Source organism: Staurois parvus, unplaced genomic scaffold, assembly GCF_062004578.1.
Source record: "Staurois parvus isolate SC_StPar_1 unplaced genomic scaffold, SC_StPar_1.0 ptg000777l, whole genome shotgun sequence".
Classification (NCBI taxonomy): Eukaryota; Metazoa; Chordata; class Amphibia; order Anura; family Ranidae; genus Staurois; species Staurois parvus.
In genome coordinates, this window is record NW_028318573.1 from 299,645 (window position 1) to 321,511 (window position 21,867).

The 21,867-nt window shown below is 46.6% G+C and overlaps 1 protein-coding gene across 1 annotated transcript in view; it reads left to right on the top strand.

Annotated features, from left to right (window-relative positions):
• Positions 1–21,139, top strand: part of LOC149444765 (zinc finger CCHC domain-containing protein 3-like) — a 173,779-nt gene extending 152,640 nt beyond the window's left edge. Inside the window, exon 2 of the mRNA XM_089654550.1 lies at positions 21,045–21,139. Within this exon, the coding sequence (XP_089510676.1) occupies positions 21,045–21,139 (95 nt within the window). The remainder of the gene's footprint in view (positions 1–21,044) is intronic.
• Positions 21,140–21,867: the final 728 nt, after the last annotated feature.

Consider the following 21,867-nt stretch of genomic DNA (forward strand, 5'->3'; position numbering starts at 1 on the left):
GCTGCATTTGTGATCTTCCTTTGGGGTGCTGTTTAACATTACATTAGCAGCTGCAGGCAGATCGCAAGGGCAGTGCGTTCGAACGCGGTGAAGGGAACGCGTATAGCGCACAATGTGACTTTCCCGCATCACGTTATAAAGAAGGAGATCTGGGTTGTCCCTTTTTTTTTACTAGCACAAAACTTTTTGGACTTCTAAAATTCTCTCACTCTCCTTCTGTGTGATGATATGTACAAGCGATGGCGTGTCAATAGATGACCTGTAATCTCCATCGTCATCCGGTCCCCCTCCTCACCCCCCACTCTGTGCCTTTGGTCCCCGTCTGCAATCTAGCCGGCGCTGCGGCCAAACTGCCTGACTCTGGAACAGAAGAGAGACGCACTAATGAAACACCTCGGAGATGTGAGGTCACGGCGCCAGGGGGGGGGCGGAGGGCATGCGGGTCTAGCAGGATTTCTCCCCGTAGCGAGCCGGTCCCGGGCTCAGCAGGTTAATGTGAAGATCGGCTTGTGACAGTGTGTCAATACAAAGCAATTTAGGAGTGTGTGAAAAATCGACCCAAGGTAACAGGCAATTTCTCCGCTCTGGTGCCTCGATCAGAGTAACCCACTCCGTCAGCTGCCCTCCGCGCCGTTTGACTTTGTATGAAGCTGGGAGTGGGGGGCGAAAAAAATGCTCCAGATTCCCCAGGGGCCAAAGATCTTCTAGACGTAGATTGGGGCTTTTTCTTTTTTTTTTTTTTTTTTTTTCTTTTTTTTATATTCTAAATTTATTACCCTTCAATGGAAGGGAATTCAGGTCAGCCGTTGACATGCCGGGATAATCGGCAGGTGGCCGGCGGAGAGCAGCAACGGTTAATGAAGCTTCCCGCTAACGCAGAATTACTCCGGCGGCATCAAATTCCATCTGAAATTTGTCGGGGGGGGGGAGTTTTTTCGATGACCTTCACCTGTCATTTTGGGGCCAAATTTACTAAGAAGTGTTTATTTTGGTCCTAATGGTCATTTTTCAAAAACATTAAACTGGGTCATTAAGTCTGAAATAATTCCGTAAGATGATAAAGCTGTTGAGATTAGGATACATTGTAACAAAGCCAAATTTCTAACTTTGTGAGTCTAGGTCAGGGGCGGACTGACAACTCATGGGGCCCCCAGGCAATAGGGGATCATGGGGCCCCTGTGTCCTTGCCCAAACTCAAAAAATCCTATGAAAAAGGTACCAGGGGCATCTCATGGGGCCCCCTACTGACCCCGGGCCCTCGGGCAGTGCCCGAGTTTCCAAACGGTCAGTCCGCCCCTGGTCTAGGTTCACACCTATGCATTTTCCAGAAACGCACTACAGTCCATTTACACCCCGGTCATACCGATCCTGATTTTGAAATCGTGCAACTTACAGTGAAGTCGCACAATTTCGAAGTCGCACAATTTCAAAGTCGGGTGACATGCTGATTTGAGGTGTGATCTGCAAGACATCTGACACAGTTGTCTATGAAAGTCGCACCAAAAGTCGTGCATGTAATCCGTGCGGCTCCAGCCAAGTCGGAACCCCACCAATATGACTGCTGTAATTGGGGACAATAGGGTGCGACTTGCCATGCGATTTTTCAAGTCATATGGCATGCAAATCGCATGCCATGTCACACACGGTGCAACCGGGGTCTTAACATGCTTTCCTATGGGACACGTTCACATCTCTGCATTTTCACCCGGTGCGTTTTTTGGAAAGGGTCAGGGATTTTTTTTTCTTTTTTTCTTAAATGCAAAATGTTGCATTTTTTTGGTTCTATAGACTTCAATGGAGACACTCGAGAAAAGCATGTACTGTGTTTTTGATGCGTTTTAATCTGCCTAGCAACAAGAGAGAAAAAAACCTGCATCAATAACGCATGTGCAAAAACGCAAAAAACAGTACAGAAATGGATTAAATACGAACTGCATAGGTGTGAACCTAGTCGTAAAGATGTAAAATCAGTCACTTAGGCTCAGTTTACACTGCTGCGACCCCAGTCATGTGACCTGCTTGTAATTTCCTTCCTTCCATTGCAGTCTATGGCACTCAAGTCACAGAAACGTACTGCAGGAACTTTATTTTTTTTTGTCACTACGACTCACATTGATTAAAGTGATATTAAAGGCAATTAAAAAAAATAAAAACTTACCTGGTTTTGCACAAAGCAGCCCTGATCCTCCTCTTCTCAGGTCCCTTACCTGCACTCATGGCCCCTCCCTGCTGCCTAGTGCCCCCATAGCAAGCAGCTTGCTATCGGGGCACCCAAGCAGGCTCGCACCTAAGCCATGGCTCTGCGTGTCCATTCGCACTCACAGCTGTGGTTCGGCCCTGCCCACCTCTCCTCATTGGCTCACTGGCTTGTGATTGACAGCAGCGGGAGCCAATAGCTCCAGCTGCAGTCTCAGCCAATAAGGAGGGAGATTTCCCGGAGAGCCAAGGCTCTCATGCACATTGCTGGATTGCGATGGGGCTCAGGTGAGTATTAGGGCCAGTTCACACCATGCCCGCATTTGTTCCTGTGTGATTCACATGCGAGTGCAATTTCAGCCCATTCATTTTTGCACTGTAACCAGATTGCATGGTACCAAAGTACCATGTGATCCAGTGCAGACAGATGCGGGCAAACACAACCTGCGTTTTGGGGGGTGTTAACTTTTTATTGACATTTGCTGCAGATCGCAAATGTAGTGCGTTTTGCATCACACAGGACCACACAGTACGTTCCTGTCCAGTTCAGATGCTGGCGTGGTGTGAACTGGCCTTTAGGGGGGCTGGGGGAACTGCTGCACACAGGTTATTTTACCTTCATGCATAGGATCCATCCTGCGGGGATCGTCGGCTTGCTTTACAACTTGCCTTTTCGTGGAGCGGGTCCGATGTCACCCCGTGCAGGAGGTGTCACCCGGTGCGGCGCGCACCTGCCTCAGGACGCCACCGATACTTAGATGATATAAATGGTGAGTTGGATTGTTCTTTAATTGCTGTGAATCGAAACCAAAACTGTAAGGGCCAAATTCTACCCATTCAGCCATGGTGCCTTTTATATGTTTAATTTCCTGCTAGCGTCTTCCTAGGTCACAGCCGCGTCTTCCTAGGTCACAGCCGCGTCTTCCTAGGTCACAGCCGCGTCTTCCTAGGTCACAGCCGCGTTTTCCCGCGGTTTGTATGTGTCTTCGGCTGCTGACAATTTTCAGCTGGTTTAATCGACCCCTTTAAATATATTTTCCGAGCTGAAAAGCCGGTAACGTGCTAAACCCAGAAGAATGCGGCCCGCTTAGAGATGCGGCGTGCAGATAATGTGCCTCTACCTCTTCTCTGCGAATAAAAAGTAGGTTATCTGTAGCAGAGCTCTTTGTGAATCATTGTGATGTTCCACATATTGTATTCATCCCTCATGAATTAAACAATAAGGTGAAGGACTTTATGTTTATTGTATATACAGCACTTCAATGCCGAACACTGCAGAGCAAACATCTTTATACATACACAAGTTTGGCGGCTTTAAAGAGCCAGTCCCTGAATGTCATATTTCAAACATAAGTGGCATCTATTTGGCTGACCTGCCCTCAAGGTGCTTCATAGCTTCCAGTTTACAGTTTTGGTTCACCTGTGCATTGACGACGCATTTGAAAGGACTGCCTACTGCATCCAAACCACACAGAACTGTGCCTTTTTTTTTTTTTTTTTTAAATCCCATGGTTCTTTGTTACTGTGTGTTTTGACGCAAGGAGCATTGCAGTAATATTAAGAATTAATGGGTGTGTTGGGGTGCCAATAAAAATTGGGTGTGTTGGCGTGCCATCAAGAGTTAATGGGTGTGTTGGCGTGCCATCAAGAGTTAATGGGTGAGTTGGGGTGCCATCAAGAGTTAATGGGTGCGTTGGCGTGCCATCAAGAGTTAATGGGTGTGTTGGCGTGCCATCAAGAGTTAATGGGTGAGTTGGGGTGCCAATGAGTTAATGGGTGTGTTGGGGTGCCATCAAGAGTTAATGGGTGTGTTGGGGTGCCATCAAGAGTTAATGGGTGCGTTGGCGTGCCATCAAGAGTTAATGGGTGCGTTGGCGTGCCATCAAGAGTTAATGGGTGCGTTGGCGTGCCATCAAGAGTTAATGGGCGCGTTGGCGTGCCATCAAGAGTTAATGGGCGCGTTGGCGCGCCATCAAGAGTTATTGGGCGCTTGGCGTGCCATCAAGAGTTATTGTGTGTGTTGGCGTGCCATCAAGAGTTAATGGGTGTGTTGGCGTGCCATCAAGAGTTAATGGGTGAGTTGGGGTGCCAATGAGTTAATGGGCGCGTTGGCGCGCCATCAAGAGTTATTGGGCGCATTGGCGCGCCATCAAGAGTTAATGGGCGCGTTGGCGCACCATCAAGAGTTATTGGGTGCTTTGGCGCGCCATCAAGAGTCCATGGGTGAGTTGGGGTGCCATCAAGAGTTAATGGGTGCGTTGGCGTGCCATCAAGAGTTAATGGGTGCGTTGGCGTGCCATCAAGAGTTAATGAGTGTGTTGGCGTGCCAACAAGAGTTAATGGGTGCGTTGGCGTGCCATCAAGAGTTAATGGGTGCGTTGGCGTGCCATCAAGAGTTAATGGGTGAGTTGGGGTGCCATCAAGAGTTAATGGGTGTGTTGGCGTGCCATCAAGAGTTAATGGGTGCGTTGGCGTGCCATCAAGAGTTAATGGGTGTGTTGGCGTGCCATCAAGAGTTAATGGGTGAGTTGGGGTGCCAATGAGTTAATGGGTGTGTTGGGGTGCCAATAAAAATTGGGTGTGTTGGTGTGCCATCAAGAGTTAATGGGTGCGTTGGCGTGCCATCAAGAGTTAATGGGTGCGTTGGTGTGCCATCAAGAGTTAATGGGCGCGTTGGCGTGCCATCAAGAGTTAATGGGCGCGTTGGCGTGCCATCAAGAGTTAATGGGCGCGTTGGCGTGCCATCAAGAGTTAATGGGCGCGTTGGCATGCCATCAAGAGTTTATGGGCGCGTTGGCGTGCCATCAAGAGTTAATGGGCGCGTTGGCGTGCCATCAAGAGTTAATGGGCGCGTTGGCGTGCCATCAAGAGTTAATGGGCGCGTTGGCGTGCCATCAAGAGTTAATGGGCGCGTTGGCGTGCCATCAAGAGTTAATGGGCGCGTTGGCGTGCCATCAAGAGTTAATGGGCGCGTTGGCGTGCCATCAAGAGTTAATGGGTGAGTTGGGGTGCCAATAGGTTAATGGGTGACTTGAGGTGCCAATAAGAATTGGTGCTTTGAGGTGCCATTAAGAATGAATGTGTGCATTGGGGTACCAGTAAGAATTAATGGGTGCTTTGGGGTGCCAATAAGAATTATTGGATGTGTTGGCGTGCCAGGAGGGGGAATGGGGGGATTTGTGCTGGGGGGGGGGAATTTGTGCTAGTAGGGATGATTGGAGGTATTCAGGCTAAGAGGGGGAAGGGGGAGGATTTTGGCTAGTAACGATGATTGGAGGTATTCAAGCTAGAAGGGGTGGGGGGGATTTGTGCTAGTAAGGATGATTGGAGATATTCAAGCTAGGAGGGGAAGAGGGGGATTTGTGCTGGGGGGGGGGGGGGAGTTGTGCTAGTAGGGATGATTGGAGGTATTTGCGCTAGGAGGGGGAATTAGGGGATTTGTGCTGGGGGGGGGGTTGTGCTAGTAGGGATAGTTGGAGGTATTTGAGTTAAGAGGGGGGGATTTGTGCTAGTAGGGATGATTAGAGGTATTCAAGCTAGAAGGAACTGGGGGGACATATGCTGGGGGGGGGGGTTTCAGGGGTGATATACAGTATACTCGGAGAGGAAATTTGAGTGGTAGAGGATTTCTGCTAGGAGAGGTAATTTTTTTTTTTTTTTGGGTGGGGGACACCTTTTGTGCTGGGGAGATTTGGGGCATGTGAGGGAAAAGATTTGTGCAGGGAGGGGAGACTTCAGTAGGGGGGGTGGATTTGTAATGGGGGGAGGGAGAATTTATGTTTTGGGGGGGTTTTGTTGACACCTAATGCTCATACATCTTGGGGGGGGGCAGTGGCGCAGTTTGGCATGTTCGCCCTGGGCTCCCAGTACAGACAGCATAAAACCAATCACAGCGCAGCGTGAGCGTCCCTTCATGTAATCTGGCTCGCCCGCGCTCCCCCCTCACACTACAGAACGCTGGATAAATGTTGCTGATTTGGCAAATGAAGTCGGAAAAAGAAGCAAGCTTTTCCGCGGGTTTAATTCTCAGATGATCTGTTACTAAGGAAAGTGTTGCCCATAGCAACCAATCAGATTGCAGATGGTGCTTTGGAGCCGCTGTGTTTAAACAAGCGGTGGTACATGACCCCTCAGCAATAAATTATATCTACACTGGCACTTAACGTCATGAATTAATAATACAGACATCACTCGCCTGTCACAACACCGCGGCGTGAACAAGGATCCTGCACTCAGCGGTGAACACGCACGGTCGCTGTGTGTATTCAGTCACATGCTGCTACGCACACACACACCGCCAATCCCACACCAAGACGGCTTTAGCTGGCTGAAGTGCAGAAAGTCTTCTAAAATCTCTCATTTTTTTGCTGAGGAATTAAAAAAAAAAAAAAAAATTGGATAAATAAATCAAAATTCCTCATTAACTACATTAACATCAAACTTTGTTACCCGCTTCTGTTCTAGAGTTAAGATCAAACCACTGCAGCTGCTGGAATGTTCCAAATGAGTGTAGGGTGGGAGGTTCTTCTTATAGGCCTTCTGCACATGGATGGCTGCATAACGTGAATTTCAGGCGTATTTCAGCAACTCTATTGACACAGGTGCAGATTATAGCCAATCCTAGCGTTGGATGGTAGACCTGTCCACAACGGAAGTTTTTGTTTCTTCTCTATTCATTCTTTATACCCTTCCAGTCCGGACACTTTCCCCCCCTTCCAGTCCGGACACTTTCCCCCCCTTCCAGTCCGGACACTTTCCCCCCCTTCCAGTCCGGACACTTTCACCCCTTTCCAGTCCGGACACTTTCCCCCCCCTTCCTGTCCGGACGCTTTCACATCCTTCCTGTCCGGACACTTTCCCCCCTTCCAGTCCGGACGCTTTCACCCCCTTCCTGTCCGGACGCTTTCACCCCCTTCCTGTCCGGACGCTTTCCCCCCCTTCCAGTCCGGACGCTTTCCCCCCCTTCCAGTCCAGACGCTTTCACCCCCTTCCTGTCCGGACGCTTTCCCCCCCTTCCAGTCCGAACGCTTTCCCCCCCTTCCAGTCCGAACGCTTTCCCCCCCTTCCAGTCCGGACGCTTTCCCCCCTTCCAGTCCGGACGCTTTCACCCCCTTCCAGTCCGGACGCTTTCACCCCCTTCCAGTCCGGACGCTTTCACCCCCTTCCAGTCCGGACGCTTTCACCCCCTTCCTGTCCGGACACTTTCACCCCCTTCCTGTCCGGACACTTTCCCCCCCTTCCAGTCCGGACACTTTCCCCCCCTTCCAGTCCGGACACTTTCCCCCCCCTTCCAGTCCGGACACTTTCCCCCCCCTTCCAGTCCGGACACTTTCCCCCCCCCTTCCAGTCCGGACACTTTCCCCCCCCCTTCCAGTCCGGACCCTTTCCCCCCCTTCCAGTCCGGACCCTTTCCCCCCCTTCCAGTCCGGACCCTTTCCCCCCCTTCCAGTCCGGACCCTTTTCCCCCCCTTCCAGTCCGGACCCTTTCCCCCCCTTCCAGTCCGGACCCTTTCCCCCCCTTCCAGTCCGGACCCTTTCCCCCCCTTCCAGTCCGGACCCTTTCCCCCCCTTCCAGTCCGGACCCTTTCCCCCCCTTCCAGTCCGGACCCTTTCCCCCCCTTCCAGTCCGGACCCTTTCCCCCCCTTCCAGTCCGGACCCTTTCCCCCCTTCCAGTCCGGACCCTTTCCCCCCCTTCCAGTCCGGACGCTTTCCCCCCCTTCCAGTCCGGACGCTTTCCCCCCCTTCCAGTCCGGACGCTTTCCCCCCCTTCCAGTCCGGACGCTTTCCCCCCCTTCCAGTCCGGACGCTTTCCCCCCCTTCCAGTCCGGACGCTTTCCCCCCCTTCCAGTCCGGACGCTTTCCCCCCCTTCCAGTCCGGACGCTTTCCCCCCCTTCCAGTCCGGACGCTTTCCCCCCCCTTCCAGTCCGGACGCTTTCCCCCCCCTTCCAGTCCGGACGCTTTCCCCCCCTTCCAGTCCGGACGCTTTCCCCCCCTTCCAGTCCGAACGCTTTCCCCCCCTTCCAGTCCGGACGCTTTCCCCCCCTTCCAGTCCGGACGCTTTCACCCCCTTCCAGTCCGGACGCTTTCACCCCCTTCCAGTCCGGACGCTTTCACCCCCTTCCAGTCCGGACGCTTTCACCCCCTTCCAGTCCGGACGCTTTCCCCCCCCTTCCAGTCCGGACGCTTTCCCCCCCCTTCCAGTCCGGACGCTTTCCCCCCCCTTCCAGTCCGGACGCTTTCCCCCCCCTTCCAGTCCGGACGCTTTCCCCCCCCTTCCAGTCCGGACACTTTCCCCCCCTTGCAGTCCGGACCCTTTCCCCCCCTTGCAGTCCGGACCCTTTCCCCCCCTTGCAGTCCGGACCCTTTCCCCCCCTTGCAGTCCGGACACTTTCCCCCCCCTTGCAGTCCGGACACTTTCCCCCCCCTTGCAGTCCGGACACTTTCCCCCCCTTCCAGTCCGGACACTTTCACCTCCTTCCTGTCCAGGCCAATTTTCAGTTTTCAGCGCTATCACACTTTGAATGACAATTGAGCGGTTATGCAACACTGTACCCACATGAATTTTTTAGCATTTTTTTAGACAGATAAAGCTTTATTTTGGTGGTATTTATTCACCGCTGGGATTTTTATTTTTTTTTTTTGCTATGTAAAAGAAAAAGTCCAAACATTTTGAAAAAAAGTGTTTTTCTTATAAAATTATATGGCCTTCCCTGACTAGCCACCAGTACAAAAAATGGTCACTGCTCCAATCTATAACTGGCCTTCACAGCAAGGAGCACATGGAAGGGCAACGCATGTCAAAAAATAAAAAACATTCCCAGCTTATCTTACCAACCAGCTTGCGAACAAACCAAATTATCCTGTCTAACATGAAGTCCTTCCATTTGCTCCTTGCTGTGAAGGCCAGTTATAGATTGGGGCAGTGGCCATTTTTTGTACTGTTGATTTGCTGGTGAGAGGGTGCACTGGACATCCTGGCTGTCATTGTGCTATATGCTTGGTGTCCAGAAGGCCTCTGTACCTTTTAAGGAGGGGTGGACTCCCTCAGGCTCAACTGTCCTCGTCTATCCACTTATACATGTGCTTCTACTATGGAGACCCTCAAAATTTTATACAGTTGGGAACTGCAGAATATTGGGGTGCCATGACGAGGCTCTGTAGCTTACTCATGTATTTGCAAATGTGTGCTAACTAAACCCCTGTTTTTGACGCAAACTGTTAGACAGGACAATTTGGTTTGTTCACAAGCTGGTTGGTAAGTTGAGCTGGAAATTTTTCTTTTTTATTGTTTGACAATGTAAAGGGGAACTTCTTTCCCTGACCATCAATGCAAGGGTGTTCTTCTCCATTGACGTCCAACTGAAATGGGCATACTTCTTACCTTCGACTACCAATGTAAGAACGTGCATCGCCTTACTGACCACCAATGTCTGCCATCTTGATTGATGGTCTCTGGACTGGCACGCGACATGTGCACCACCTAACAGTAATAGGACACACTTGCCACTTACTACTGCATGAAGTACCGGAATGCTAGCATCCCTTTTTATACCTGTAAAATTAAAAGTCCCGGTTTGACTTGAACTCCCCTCATAAAAATCTATTTTCCTTATAGTGTGGGTTGGGGGTTTAAAAAATGACCTTTCTTGTCCAGTCTAGGTTCATCATATTTTTTCTTATATCCACGACCTGCTATACATTTTAGCAGGGGTTCCCTGACACCTGAAAATTATTTCAAGGGTTCCTCAGTGGCAGGGGCGGACTGACAATTTGGAAACTCGGGCACTGCCCGAGGGCCCGGGGTCAGTAGGGGGCCCCATGAGATGCCCCTGGTACCTTTTTCATAGGCTTTTTTGAGTTTGGCAAGGACACAGGGGCCCCATGATCCCCTATTGCCCGGGGGCCCCATGAGTTGTCAGTCCACCCCTGCTCAGTGGTGAAAGAGTTGAATGTGAATTGCAGAACTGCAGAAAAACACAACAAAATCTGAGTTCTCCTTAAGCAGCCTGATGGACCTGGTAGAAAGGGGTTGTTTAACATTACAGAGGTTAATTAAAAATCAGGATATTGATGTAAAATGGGCCGCAATCATATCAACAATCACAATCAATTAACCATTTTTATTTTCTTGCAGTGGGGGAGGGTGGATAAAGTAAACCTGTTTAGTGTTGAAGTTACAGCTAGTGTCATGCAATAGATCTATACATATAAAAGGCCCTTAATGCATGAGTGCGTTTTTTTTTTTTTTCCTTTTTTTATTAAGAAATTTTGTTTTTCCAAAGGATTAACGTGGCACTGTTTATAAACAAAGTCATGTTTCATAATGACAAGATGTAACATGTCTAAATACACTCCTAGTAACTATTTTAAGTAGTAATTCTGCCATCGCAAAATTAGCGGCCAATTTTAATGAATGTAAAATCAAATTTGTTGAAATCACTCCAGTTCTCCCTATTAATATTATAAAGGTGTTTTGAAGGTAACCCTCTACTTATGTTTTTGGTTTTTTTGGGGGTTTTTTTATCATATGGTCAGATTTGGGATGCATTTGCTTTTACACATAAATCCATCTTTCACTACTTTTAAAAAAAATACATCTCCCATCATTAAAAAAAAAATAAAAATAGCAGCTTTCATTGCAATACTCCCCCAGAAAAAGTCCACTCCCTCACTCAATGGTGCTTCTCTTCTAGCTACAATGATGGCCACCATCATCCAACACAAATCCGGTGAGACTAGTAGGCTGTCATGGGCACACCCCTTAGAGAAGCGGTTCTCAACCTGTGGGTCGTGACCCCTTTGGGGGTTGAATGACCCTTTCACAGGGGTCACCTAAGACCATCGGAAAACACATTTCCAGTGGTTTTAGGAACCGAGACACCGCTTCTCTATCCGTCTCCAGGCAGATACGCCCACATACGAGTACCCAGCATGATGACATTGTGCCAACCCCATCACATACACCCCGTACAAATACAGGTGTATGTGACAGGGTTGGCTCCATAATGTACTTATGTGGACCAGTCACACGTGTGTAAAGAGCAGCTACTGTGCAGAAAGCAGCTACTGTGTTGAAAGCAGCAGTATTGGAGGTAAAACGACACTTCATGAATTAGAATTACTGGGTAAATGTAAAATCATGTACTGTAACAATTTGTAACAATGAAAATACATCCTGCATATCAGATATTTACATTATGATTCATAATAGTAAAATTACAGTTATGAAGTAGCAACGAAAATAATTTTATGGTTGGGGGTCACCACAACATGAGGAACTGTATTAAAGGGTCACGGCATTAGGAAGGTTGAGAACCACTGCCCTAGAGGGAGCATCATCATGGCAGCCTAGGATCACAGTACTTCTGGATTGAACAGGGCTTACATCATTACATGGCATTCGATACAGAGCTAAAGACACTCCACCACCACTAATAATAATTAGAGGAAGGCCCAGAGATATCAGGCTGGCCAGACGAATGCTGAAATAATGGTGTGTGTGTGTATATATTTTTGGTAAAGGACTTGACCACCTGAAAGTCCTCCTACCTGGCATCCTTGAATCTCCAGTGTATTGTGTTGGTTGACTGTACAGCTTACATAGAACTGAATGTGGAAATTTTCTCCTGCATTATGAGACAGAGTACTGTCTGTTATTTATTTATTTATTTTTTCTTCAAATTTTTGGACAAGCTTTGGAGGTGTAACCCCTTCTTCCAAGGTTCAACCAGTATGCAGTATAGGAACTAAATTCCCTGTTTGCATCCTGCTTACGTAGGACATAAGGAGGATTGATCTAGTCCCTCTTCCATTTTTTTTTAATGTTGTGCTTTGGGCCCCAATTAGCATACTTGGGAACTCTTGAAAATTGCAATTTCTAAGTTTTTGGGTGGGTCTCTTTGCAGCGTCCGTCGAATAATGGGTACATCCAAACTGTGCTTACAAGTGGGAGGGGTCGGTCCAGGTCTGACTGTGCACCTGCCTGACACCTACCTATCCTCTACCAGGTGAGTGACCCATTTCCCTGGGACTCTCGATGACCTGCCCAAACCCTCCATACCTACCCACCATGAACACCTCCCAGCTACAGTGGGCCTTCTTTGCCTGCTGAGCTTTCATCTTGCTTTCATAGGTGCCACCAAGTAGGGAGAATGCTTCCCACTGACCCCAAAGGAAGAGGCACAGATTTATAACCTCAAACCTATTGGCTATTTTGGAAGCTCCCATCAACTTACTGATGAGAAAACCCACTGCATGGAATGTACTGGTCCAAGGCAATCTACCATCCATGTCTTATGGTTGAACCCATAGTGGAAGTTTATTGACAACACCAACACCTTTCAATCGACATTGTGGTAGTTGCAATTGGTTTCTATCACAATTTCAATCCATCGATTGGTCAAAATCATAAACAATTGGTTGGATAGATGCCAAAACACAAAAGGTGCCAAGTGTAAGACTATCGTAGCAATAAATACTATACCACCATGACAATAAACACTATCACATTGAAAATGGCACACAATATAACCTTTGCCACCTATTTGCAACACGCTAAATTATCAGCTCAGATTAGACTCTCTATAGTCAAAGAGAAAAAAAAATCAAAAAGGGAGAGAGAGAGAGACGCATTTGTTACAAAATACACATGAAATGATTTTCCTGCATCAGGCCCGGCCTTTATTTTACAGGCCAATTATTTTCATTGTGCTTGATAAGAAGTGCAGAGAAGTTCATATAATCGTCACACCGCTGATGTGTGATTAGTTATCTAATTATGCAGCGCGTTTTCCATCATTAACTAAGAATTAATGTATTCCGAAAGCCGACACCAGACGTATTAACAAAAATGATATTTAAATAACATCCTGACTTTCTCGATATGACTGAAAAAGGGAGACAATGACCGATTCGCACAAAGGCGAGGTGTCGTCGCGCTGACTAATACTTGATAGATAAAAGGGAATTATAACCATTATTCATATTTTTACAGCTGTCGCAGAACTGAGTTGCCTCTTCCTTGCACCAGCATGAATAATTGTGTACATGTGAAAATTATACATATATTTTTTAATATATATATATATATCTATCTCTCTCTATATCATACGAGAATGTATTTGGTATAGTGTGTATTTAGTGTTTTGGCCTGTGTTGTGTGTAGTTTTCTATCCCGCTCACATATTGCTCTGTGACAGACTCCCGCGGTTTCCCATTATAAAGCAGACAGCACTGTTATATTAAAAGAAAATATATATTTCTTGGTCTCCTTACAAATAGCAGTTTGTGAGATTTCATAGATAAATGTGCTTTGAAGCTTCTTGGTCTGCAAACAGATTGTATGAATAAATGGATCTTTTTTTTTATTTTTTACAAAAACAGTCTTATTTTGTAAAGCATTGTAAAGGGCGGTCATGATATGTGAAGTGCAATAGCGCATCAAAACCAATTGCATTTGTTATCCAAAGTAAGATATGAAGAAGAGGACTCCTGATTGGTTGCTAAGTGTTTGGAAAAGTCTGGGCAAGTTTCAACAAGTATACTCTAGCCAAAAGTTTAAATGTAGTCATGCAATGCAGGCAGTACTGTGGTTCACCAGGCACTCCAACAGCTGCTACAATTCCTATCATGCACAAGTCTACTGCATCAATGATGTGCGGGTGGCCAGGTGACTTTCTGTGATATTGCATTTCTCAGTTGCCAGAATATTAGGTGAATCCCCCCCTTCTTTCCCTTTTTCCTTTCCCTTCTCCTTTCCCCTCTCTTCCCTTTTCTTACCTCTTCTCTCTCTCCTCTGTTTCAGCTTTCCTTGTTCTTCACCCCTCCATTTTCCCTCCCCCCCCTTTCTTCTCATATATCCTCTCTCCTTTCTCACCCCTGACCCCTCTCTTGCCTATTGCCCCTCTCTTCCTCCTTCCCACTTCCCTCTTCCGCCTTCCTCGTCTCCTCCCTTGTTTTGCCCCTCTTCCCTTCCCCCCATCATCCATTTCCCATCTCTTTTCTCCTTCTATCTCCTGTTTCCCCTTTCCTTTTTCTCCACCCCTTTCCTCTCTTTTCCCTCTCCTCTCTTTTCCCTCTCCTCTCTCTGCCTTTAAGCATCCCCTGTCTCCTTTCTCTCCACAATCCCTCTCTTGCCCCTCCCTCTCGCTCCACTCTTCCCCCCCCCCCTCTCTTTTCTCCCCCATCTCTATTTCCCCCCTCTTTTTTTTTCTCCCCCCTCTCTCCCTCCCCTTGCTCTTTCTCCTCCTCCCCTTGCTCTTTCTCCTTGCTCTTTCTCCTCCTCCCCTTGCTCTTTCTCCTCCCCCCTCTCTCTCTCTTCCCCCCCCTCTCGTTCTCCCCCCCCCTTCTCTTTCTCCCGCCCTCTCTCTTTCTCCCCCCCTCTCTCTTTCTCCCCCCCTCTCTTTCCCCCCCCCTCTCTTTCCCCCCCCTCTCTTTCCCCCCCCTCTCTTTCTCCGCCCTCTCTCTTTCTGCCCCCGTCTCTCTCTTTCTGCCCCCGTCTCTCTCTTTCTCCCCCCCCCTCGCTCTTTCTCCCCCCTCTCTTCCCCCCTCTCTCCCCCCTCTTTCTCTCCCCGCTCTCTCTTCCCCCCCCTCTCTCTTTCTCTCCCCCCCCTCTCTCTTTCTCTCCCCCCCTCTCTCTTTCTCTCCCTCCCCTCTCTCTTTCTCTCCCCCCTCTCTCTTTCTCTCCCCCCTCTCTCTCTCTCCCCCCCCTCTCTCTCTCTCTCCCCCCCACACTTTTTTCCCTTCTTTTTTTCCCTCTCCCACCCCCATTTCTTCCCTCTTCCATCTCATCCCTTTTTTGTCTCCTTTCACTCCTCAATTCCTTTTTCTTTCCTTATCCCATTTCCTTTCCCTCCCTTTTTCTTTTCTCTTTCCAGTCTCCTTTTTTCCTTCTTTTGCTTTTTTCTCCTCCTCCTCCCACCCCCTCTCTTCCCTGTCATATCTTCTATCTCTTGTCTTTCTCTCTCCTCTTCTCAACACCTCACACACCATGAATCCAGGAAAAGGGTATCAACACTCCATGAAAGTGCTTTCCCTAGCTTCCTCCACATTGAATATAATAGATTGTGCTATCTGTGCATGTTGCGGTTTATCCAGGTAATGATATAGCTAGTTAGTAGATTGTCACATTCAACTGGACTTGTCCTGTAATGTTGAAGACGTTTCATAGCTTCTCCAAGTCATTGCTTCACAGCAAATGTTATTGTGGGGGGGAATCAGGTAAAAAAATGAAAATCCGCTTGCACAGTAAATTAACTGGGATCTTTCTTACTTTTCCAAATGTGTCAAAAATAAATAGTAGTATGATGAACATCCCTCAAACCGATTGAGTTCAGGTGTTTCCTGTGAAGGGTACAAAGACATTTTAGACCAGGGTTCCACAGAACCTTAGGGTTCCTCCAGAGGTTGCTAGGGGTTCCTTGAGCTATGAGCATATTCTGTCCCTCAGATAAGTTCCCACTGACACCATTGATCTCTTTAGCTATCTGTAAGGGGGTAATTCTTCCCAATGACCACAAGTATAAAGAGCATTATTTCCACTGATCATCACACTAACGTATTATGAGTTGTAGATATAGTCATTTTTAGCAGAGGTTCCCTGAGACCACAATGTTCTTTCAAGAGTTTCTCTGTGTTAATAAGGTTGAGAGTCTGTTTTAGACAATTGTGTATTTCCAACCTTTTGTTAAGCGTTTGGTGAAGGCTCTTTACTGTTCCAGTATGGCTGTGCATCTTTGTACAAAGCCAGCTTCATAAAGACATGGTTTGACCAGTTTGGTATGGAGGAATCTGAGTGGCCTGCATAGAGCCCTGACTTCAACCCTACTGAGCACCTCGTGATGAATAAGAACTCAAATTGCGAGAGGTATTCTTAGGCTCCATGTTGGAGAACTCTTCTGAATGCTGGAAAGTGACAGCAAGAAAATGCAGGTTAAAAAACATCAGTTTTGCCACGTTTGCCTGCCGCGTTTATGAGCGTTTGCATTCAGAAGCGTTTTTTTAAGGATCAGCACAGGAGAACCTCCCAAATGCCCAGAATGTACTGGAAAGTGGTAAATTTACTATTTCAGACTGTTTCAGAGAATTAGAGAGAGTAGAAGCAGAGAGAAGCAGTATTTGTTGAGATTAGCTGTCTTTTTTTCTTTTTTTTTTGTGGTGTTAGGATGTGTTTCAGCTCGTTTCTGTGCAGAAATTATTGCAGCAGTGTCTAACATATTTTCTTTCATGCGAAACCTCAAAGTATGGTGTACCGGGTCCATTTGAGTACTGGGAAAACGCTTTGCATGGATTTTTCATGATGAAAAAAGGCTCTGGACAGCATCTGGAAATGGAAGGGTTAACAAAAATGTTCCAAACGCTTATAAACGCAGTTAGCCGTGTTTACAAGCGTTTGGCGTTTGAAACGCTGATAAAATCTACTCCTGAACGCAAGTTTGGTGCGTTAAAAAAAAACGACTGTAAACTCAACTGCCTGTAAATGACTATGTGTACATGGACACATAGGAGAACATTAGGGAGCAGGGGCAGACTGAACATTTGGAAACTCGGGCACTGCCCGATGGCCCGGGGTCAGTAGGGGGCCCCATGAGATGCCCCTGGTAACTTTTTTCATAGGCTTTTTTGAGTTTTGGCAAGGACACAGGGGTCCCATGATCCCCTATTGCCCGGGGGCCCCATGAGTTGTCAGTCCGCCCCTGCTCCAATCCAATATGCTCAATCCGCAGATCCAAACCATCCTGCGGGGATCGTCGGCTTTCTTTACAACTTACCTTTTCGTGGAGCGGGTCCGGTGTCAACCGTATAGGCTGCATGCCGACGATCCCCGCAGGATGGTTCGGATCTGCAGATTGGGGAGCATAATGGATTGGAGTCTGATCCATTATGCACAATCCGCAGATCCAACCCATCCTGCGGGGATCCTTTTCGTGGAGCGAACAAGGACACAGGGGCCCCATGATCCCCTATTGCCCGGGGGGCCCCATGAGTTGTCAGTCCGCTCCTGTTAGGGAGAGTTCAGGGACTGCTGAAAAAAACGCAGAAAGGCTCGTAAACGTGAGTTTATCAGCTGCAGTGTACATGGAGCCTTATTCAACATCAGTACCTGAGTGCAAAAATACTTTTTGGCTTGACACCTTTTTAGACACACTCCAAATTCTTGTGGAAAATCTTCCCAGATAAGTAAAAGCCCCAAGAAAGGAAAACCTTATTTTCATGCCCATGGTTTTGAAATGGGATGTCCAACAAGCTCATTTAGGCATGACTATTGCACCAGAGATAGGCTTGTCCACTTCCCCATTACCGTTCCGTACCAACCCCCCCCCTTCCCCTTAACCAATTATACTTACAAAAGACATGATACCAATTTTGGAGTAAATGGCCAACATGGCCTTTTATTAACAACTCAAGTTACAATACACCAACCATTCCTTATAACAGAAACCCAAAGAATTGTTGTTGGTCTTCGAAGGCACCCCCAAACGATCCGAAATGCACCTGCGGACAACCATATACACTAGGCCTCCAGCCGCAACCAACCAGCTTGGAGACAACCATACCGTCCGCAGTGCCGCACCACCACCTTCCAGTTAAACCTTGGTTAACTGGGAATGTCCCCGGGCATCCCATACCACCGATAGGTCCTACACCATTGTTTTACCTTCCAAGATGAGAACCGCCTCCAAAGACCAACAACCGCCCATGAACCAACATAACCCCCCCTCTTTCTGTAGGGACCCAATACTCGCCCAAACAGGGAGGGCGGGAGGGAAGCTCACACTCCTGCCATCCAGCTCAACTGACGCCCCCTCACAGAACCCCCCACCCTAAGGTGCAGCAAACCCCACCTACACCAACCTCTACCAATCAGATACCCCTTACTATCAATAACAAACCCCCTGGAGCTAACCTTAACCCTTTCTGCTCTTCCTTCCCCCACTTTGGGCCTAGTCATGTATGCCCTGCGCTATTTCTTCTTTATTTTCGCTACGGGCATTTCTTGACTTCTGGCTTTATGGTTTGTCCAGAGCAGTTTTACCAACCGAGGGGAACTGGCATATTTAAAAGAAGAAAAAAAACTAATTTTGATATTTTTTTGAATATATAGGTCTTCAGTGTTATTTATTTTTGTGAGTTTTTTGTTTTTGCTGTTTCTTGCGTTTTGACATTCCTCTAAAAGCTCTAAAGATTATTTTAAGTGCTTTTTAACTTGTTTCAAAGGCTGGGTTAGGGGAAGGTTTGGGATGAGATAAGTTGGCGTGTCGTGTCCAGAGACAAAATTGTTGGATGCTCTGATACACTTATTTATTTATTTCCTGACTTCCTTCATTTCGACAGCAAATAACGGCAAACCTAGTGCTATCAGCATCAATTCCCCGACCTCTCGGGGGAGTTTAAATGCTTAAATGAGATTGAACTCGAGGCAGGAGCATTCGCAAGCCTCTTGCTATGAACGGGGAATAGAGAGCCTGAATGTCTGTAATACCTCGACATCTCATCTTTCTGGAAGCAAAATGGATTGTGCGCCTAGGAAGACTCTCCGAGGGTTTGTGTTAACAGGATGGGCGAAACCAAGATTGCCATTTAAAGGAATATATCCACCACTGTTCTCTCTGGATAGCTGAGGAATAATACAATACACATGTATATGCCAGCTAGTAAATATTTACATTACGTTCTTTAAATTGATTTATAGCTGATATCATTTTTAGATTTAATTAAAGTGCATGTAAACCCAAAGTCCTATTTTTCAGTATGTTTGGTATCATGCCCCACTGGTATAGTTTACAAATATTTATTTGTGAATCTGTTACAAAGTTTTTAACCACTTCCCAACCGGCCGTTGCATATAAACGGCCGGACGGTGGGTGGCCGTTTATAAACGGCCTCCCCGCACCCTGCTTGTGCGCGCTCCCTGAGATCCGGTGCCCGCCGTGTCCTCCGGACACAGTGAAACACAGATCGTCGGACGGGACCTCTGTACGAGGTCCCGATCATGTGATCACTGATTGGCCAATCAGTGATCACATGCAAAGTAGTAAGCAAGATGTCACTTGTGACATCATTGCTTACTACGTGTGAAATCTGTGAATGATCACAGAGGTCACATGGTACAGGGCTAGTCACAACAGGCTTGTACCATGTGACAAGCTGTGACCAATCACAGCTCACACAGTATTTCTCAATGGCTGCAAGAATGCAGCCAGAGATAAGGAGAAATTATTGCTTTTACAGCCTTTATGGGTGTAAAAAAAAAAAAAAAAAAATCTTCATCACTGTACTGCTAGGGTGACAGTATGTAAAAAAAATTAAAATAATAATAATATAAAAAAATAAAATAAAAATGTTTAAAAATTATAATTTTTGGTTATAAACTAATTTGGATTTTTTTTTACTAAAAAGATAACGGAATAAATTTTGGCCAAGATTTATGATGAAATATTATTTATGTGCAAAATTTTATAAAAAAAAACACTTTTTTTCAAAATTTTTGGACGTTTTCATTTACATAGCAAAAAAAATAAAAATCCCAGTGGTGAATAAATACCACCAAAATAAAGTTTTATCTGTCTCAAAAAAATGCTAAAAAGTTCATATGGGTACAGTGTTGCATGACCGCGCAATTGTCAAAGTGTGATAGCGCTGAAAGCTGAAAATTGCCCTGGTCAGGAAGGGGGTAAAAGTATCCGGTCTGGAAGTGGTTAACCCGAACAGCCTGCACTTCCTGTTTCAGGCCGACCACGCCAAACCACTACTTCACAATAAGCAACAGCGTTGTCAGGCTTTCATGCACACTCTTTCAATTGGCTTTTGGGCTGCCTTCCAGGTCTACATATGGCAGGGTGACAAAGTAGATATTATTTCCAAGTTAGTGACTTAACTTTGTCAGACTGAAAAAGTAAAGGTTGATATAAGGTGGTTTCAAACCTATCAAAAAAAACATGAACAAATCATATTCCTCTTTAGTATATACTAGCTGTAATCCAAAGCACTTAATTTGGTGCCTATCTGCTCTCTCCTCCCTCTATCTGCATGAATCACTTCTGACAGGTTATGCCAACATCACAGAATTCCATGGAAATCCTTTCCCCCTTTCCAGCACAAAGAAGGCAATTGACAGCCTTGGCTGTGCATGTTTCCCTGTGAGGATTGTGTCCGCTCCCTCCACTCGAGTCTCAGATTACATTTGGCTCCCTGCTCTATCTCTATGCTGTGCAGTGTGTAAAATAAGATCCATGACACCTGCCTTCTGTTGCTCAGAAATGCTGTATAAAATGTGTGCTTTAGAAGGCTGTAGAGATGAGAGTTGCAGATAAACAGGTACAACTTATGTAGGAGGCTTTGTTTAATCTGTGTAACACCTGTGGGTGGCCAGTCACTTCACTGGGTATACGTAAGGGTTTACAACCACTTTAGGGCAAATAACCTGTTCACTTTGCAAAAGATTTTTACCTACGTTTAGGGAATGGGGTGAAAATTCACGTTGCAAGGAATACAATATCAGATGTAAAGAAAATAAATTGACCATCCAATCATGCTGGCACATGATTGGATGATGGAATTCCGCAGAATATCATCTGATTCACTAAGGGAATATTCAGCACGTTTGCTTTTTAATAAATTAACCCCTGTTTGCGGGTGACAATGCTAAGCCACTACCTCGTAATGAGCAGAAGCGTTGTCGGACTGTTTTGCGCACTCCTTCATTTGGCTCTTGGTCCACCTACCAGGTCTGATAGGCTTCCCTTGGTCTGAGCATGGATGTGCACAAAATGATTTGCTTATGAAAACTGTATACAGTGAGGTAAATATTTTTTCCTTTTTTGTTTCTCTCAATAATGTGTTTAATAGGGAAATTCATAGCTGGGTACAGTGGACTTCCCAACTCAAAGGATGAGGAAGTTCTCGACACACTGAGGACATTTGTGGTGCAGATCATTGTGTGAAAATTGTATCTGAATGGCTCAGTGTGTAGAAGCTCTCATTTAAGAGTGGGTTCCATCCTATCAAAATAATGCCAAGCAAATGATTGCCCTTCGGTGGGATCTTGCATTGTGTTTTGACAAGCGGTATGTTCTTGTCTGGAAGAGTAGGAGTTACTCTGCTCTCGGTATATCAGAGAAGCCATCAGAGTAATTTGATCTCCAGCGATGTGAATTTACCTCCAATTTTGACCAAAGGTAGCAGACAATTCTGATAATGACCGTCCATGCTTCTTATTGTGTACCGCTCTGCCTTAAAGGGACTCTGCCAGCCTTTTGTGTACACCTATTTTAGAACATATGCTGATATAATAGTAGATCTAAACCTACGATAAATGTTTAGTGGCTAACTAGGTTTGATGAATTGTATGCTGCTGATTAGTGAGGGTGAAGCTGGGTAAAGGGTTTGTCCAGAAACAAAGCACATTGTATTAATAAGAAGAGATACCTTGACTGCCACACACCTTGCCTGGCCCGAGAGGTTAGCGGGTAAAAGCAGCCTCAGTTTGATTCATCCAAGCCATGCCCCAACATGTTTCGCCCCGAACTGGACTTAATGATTGAGGACCTCCGTGATTAAACGTGTTTTGGTGCATGGCTTGGATGAATCAAGCTGAGGCTGCTTTTACCTGCTACCCACTCGGGTTGGGCAAGGTGTGCAGCGGCTGGGGTGTCTCTTCCTATTTCTATAG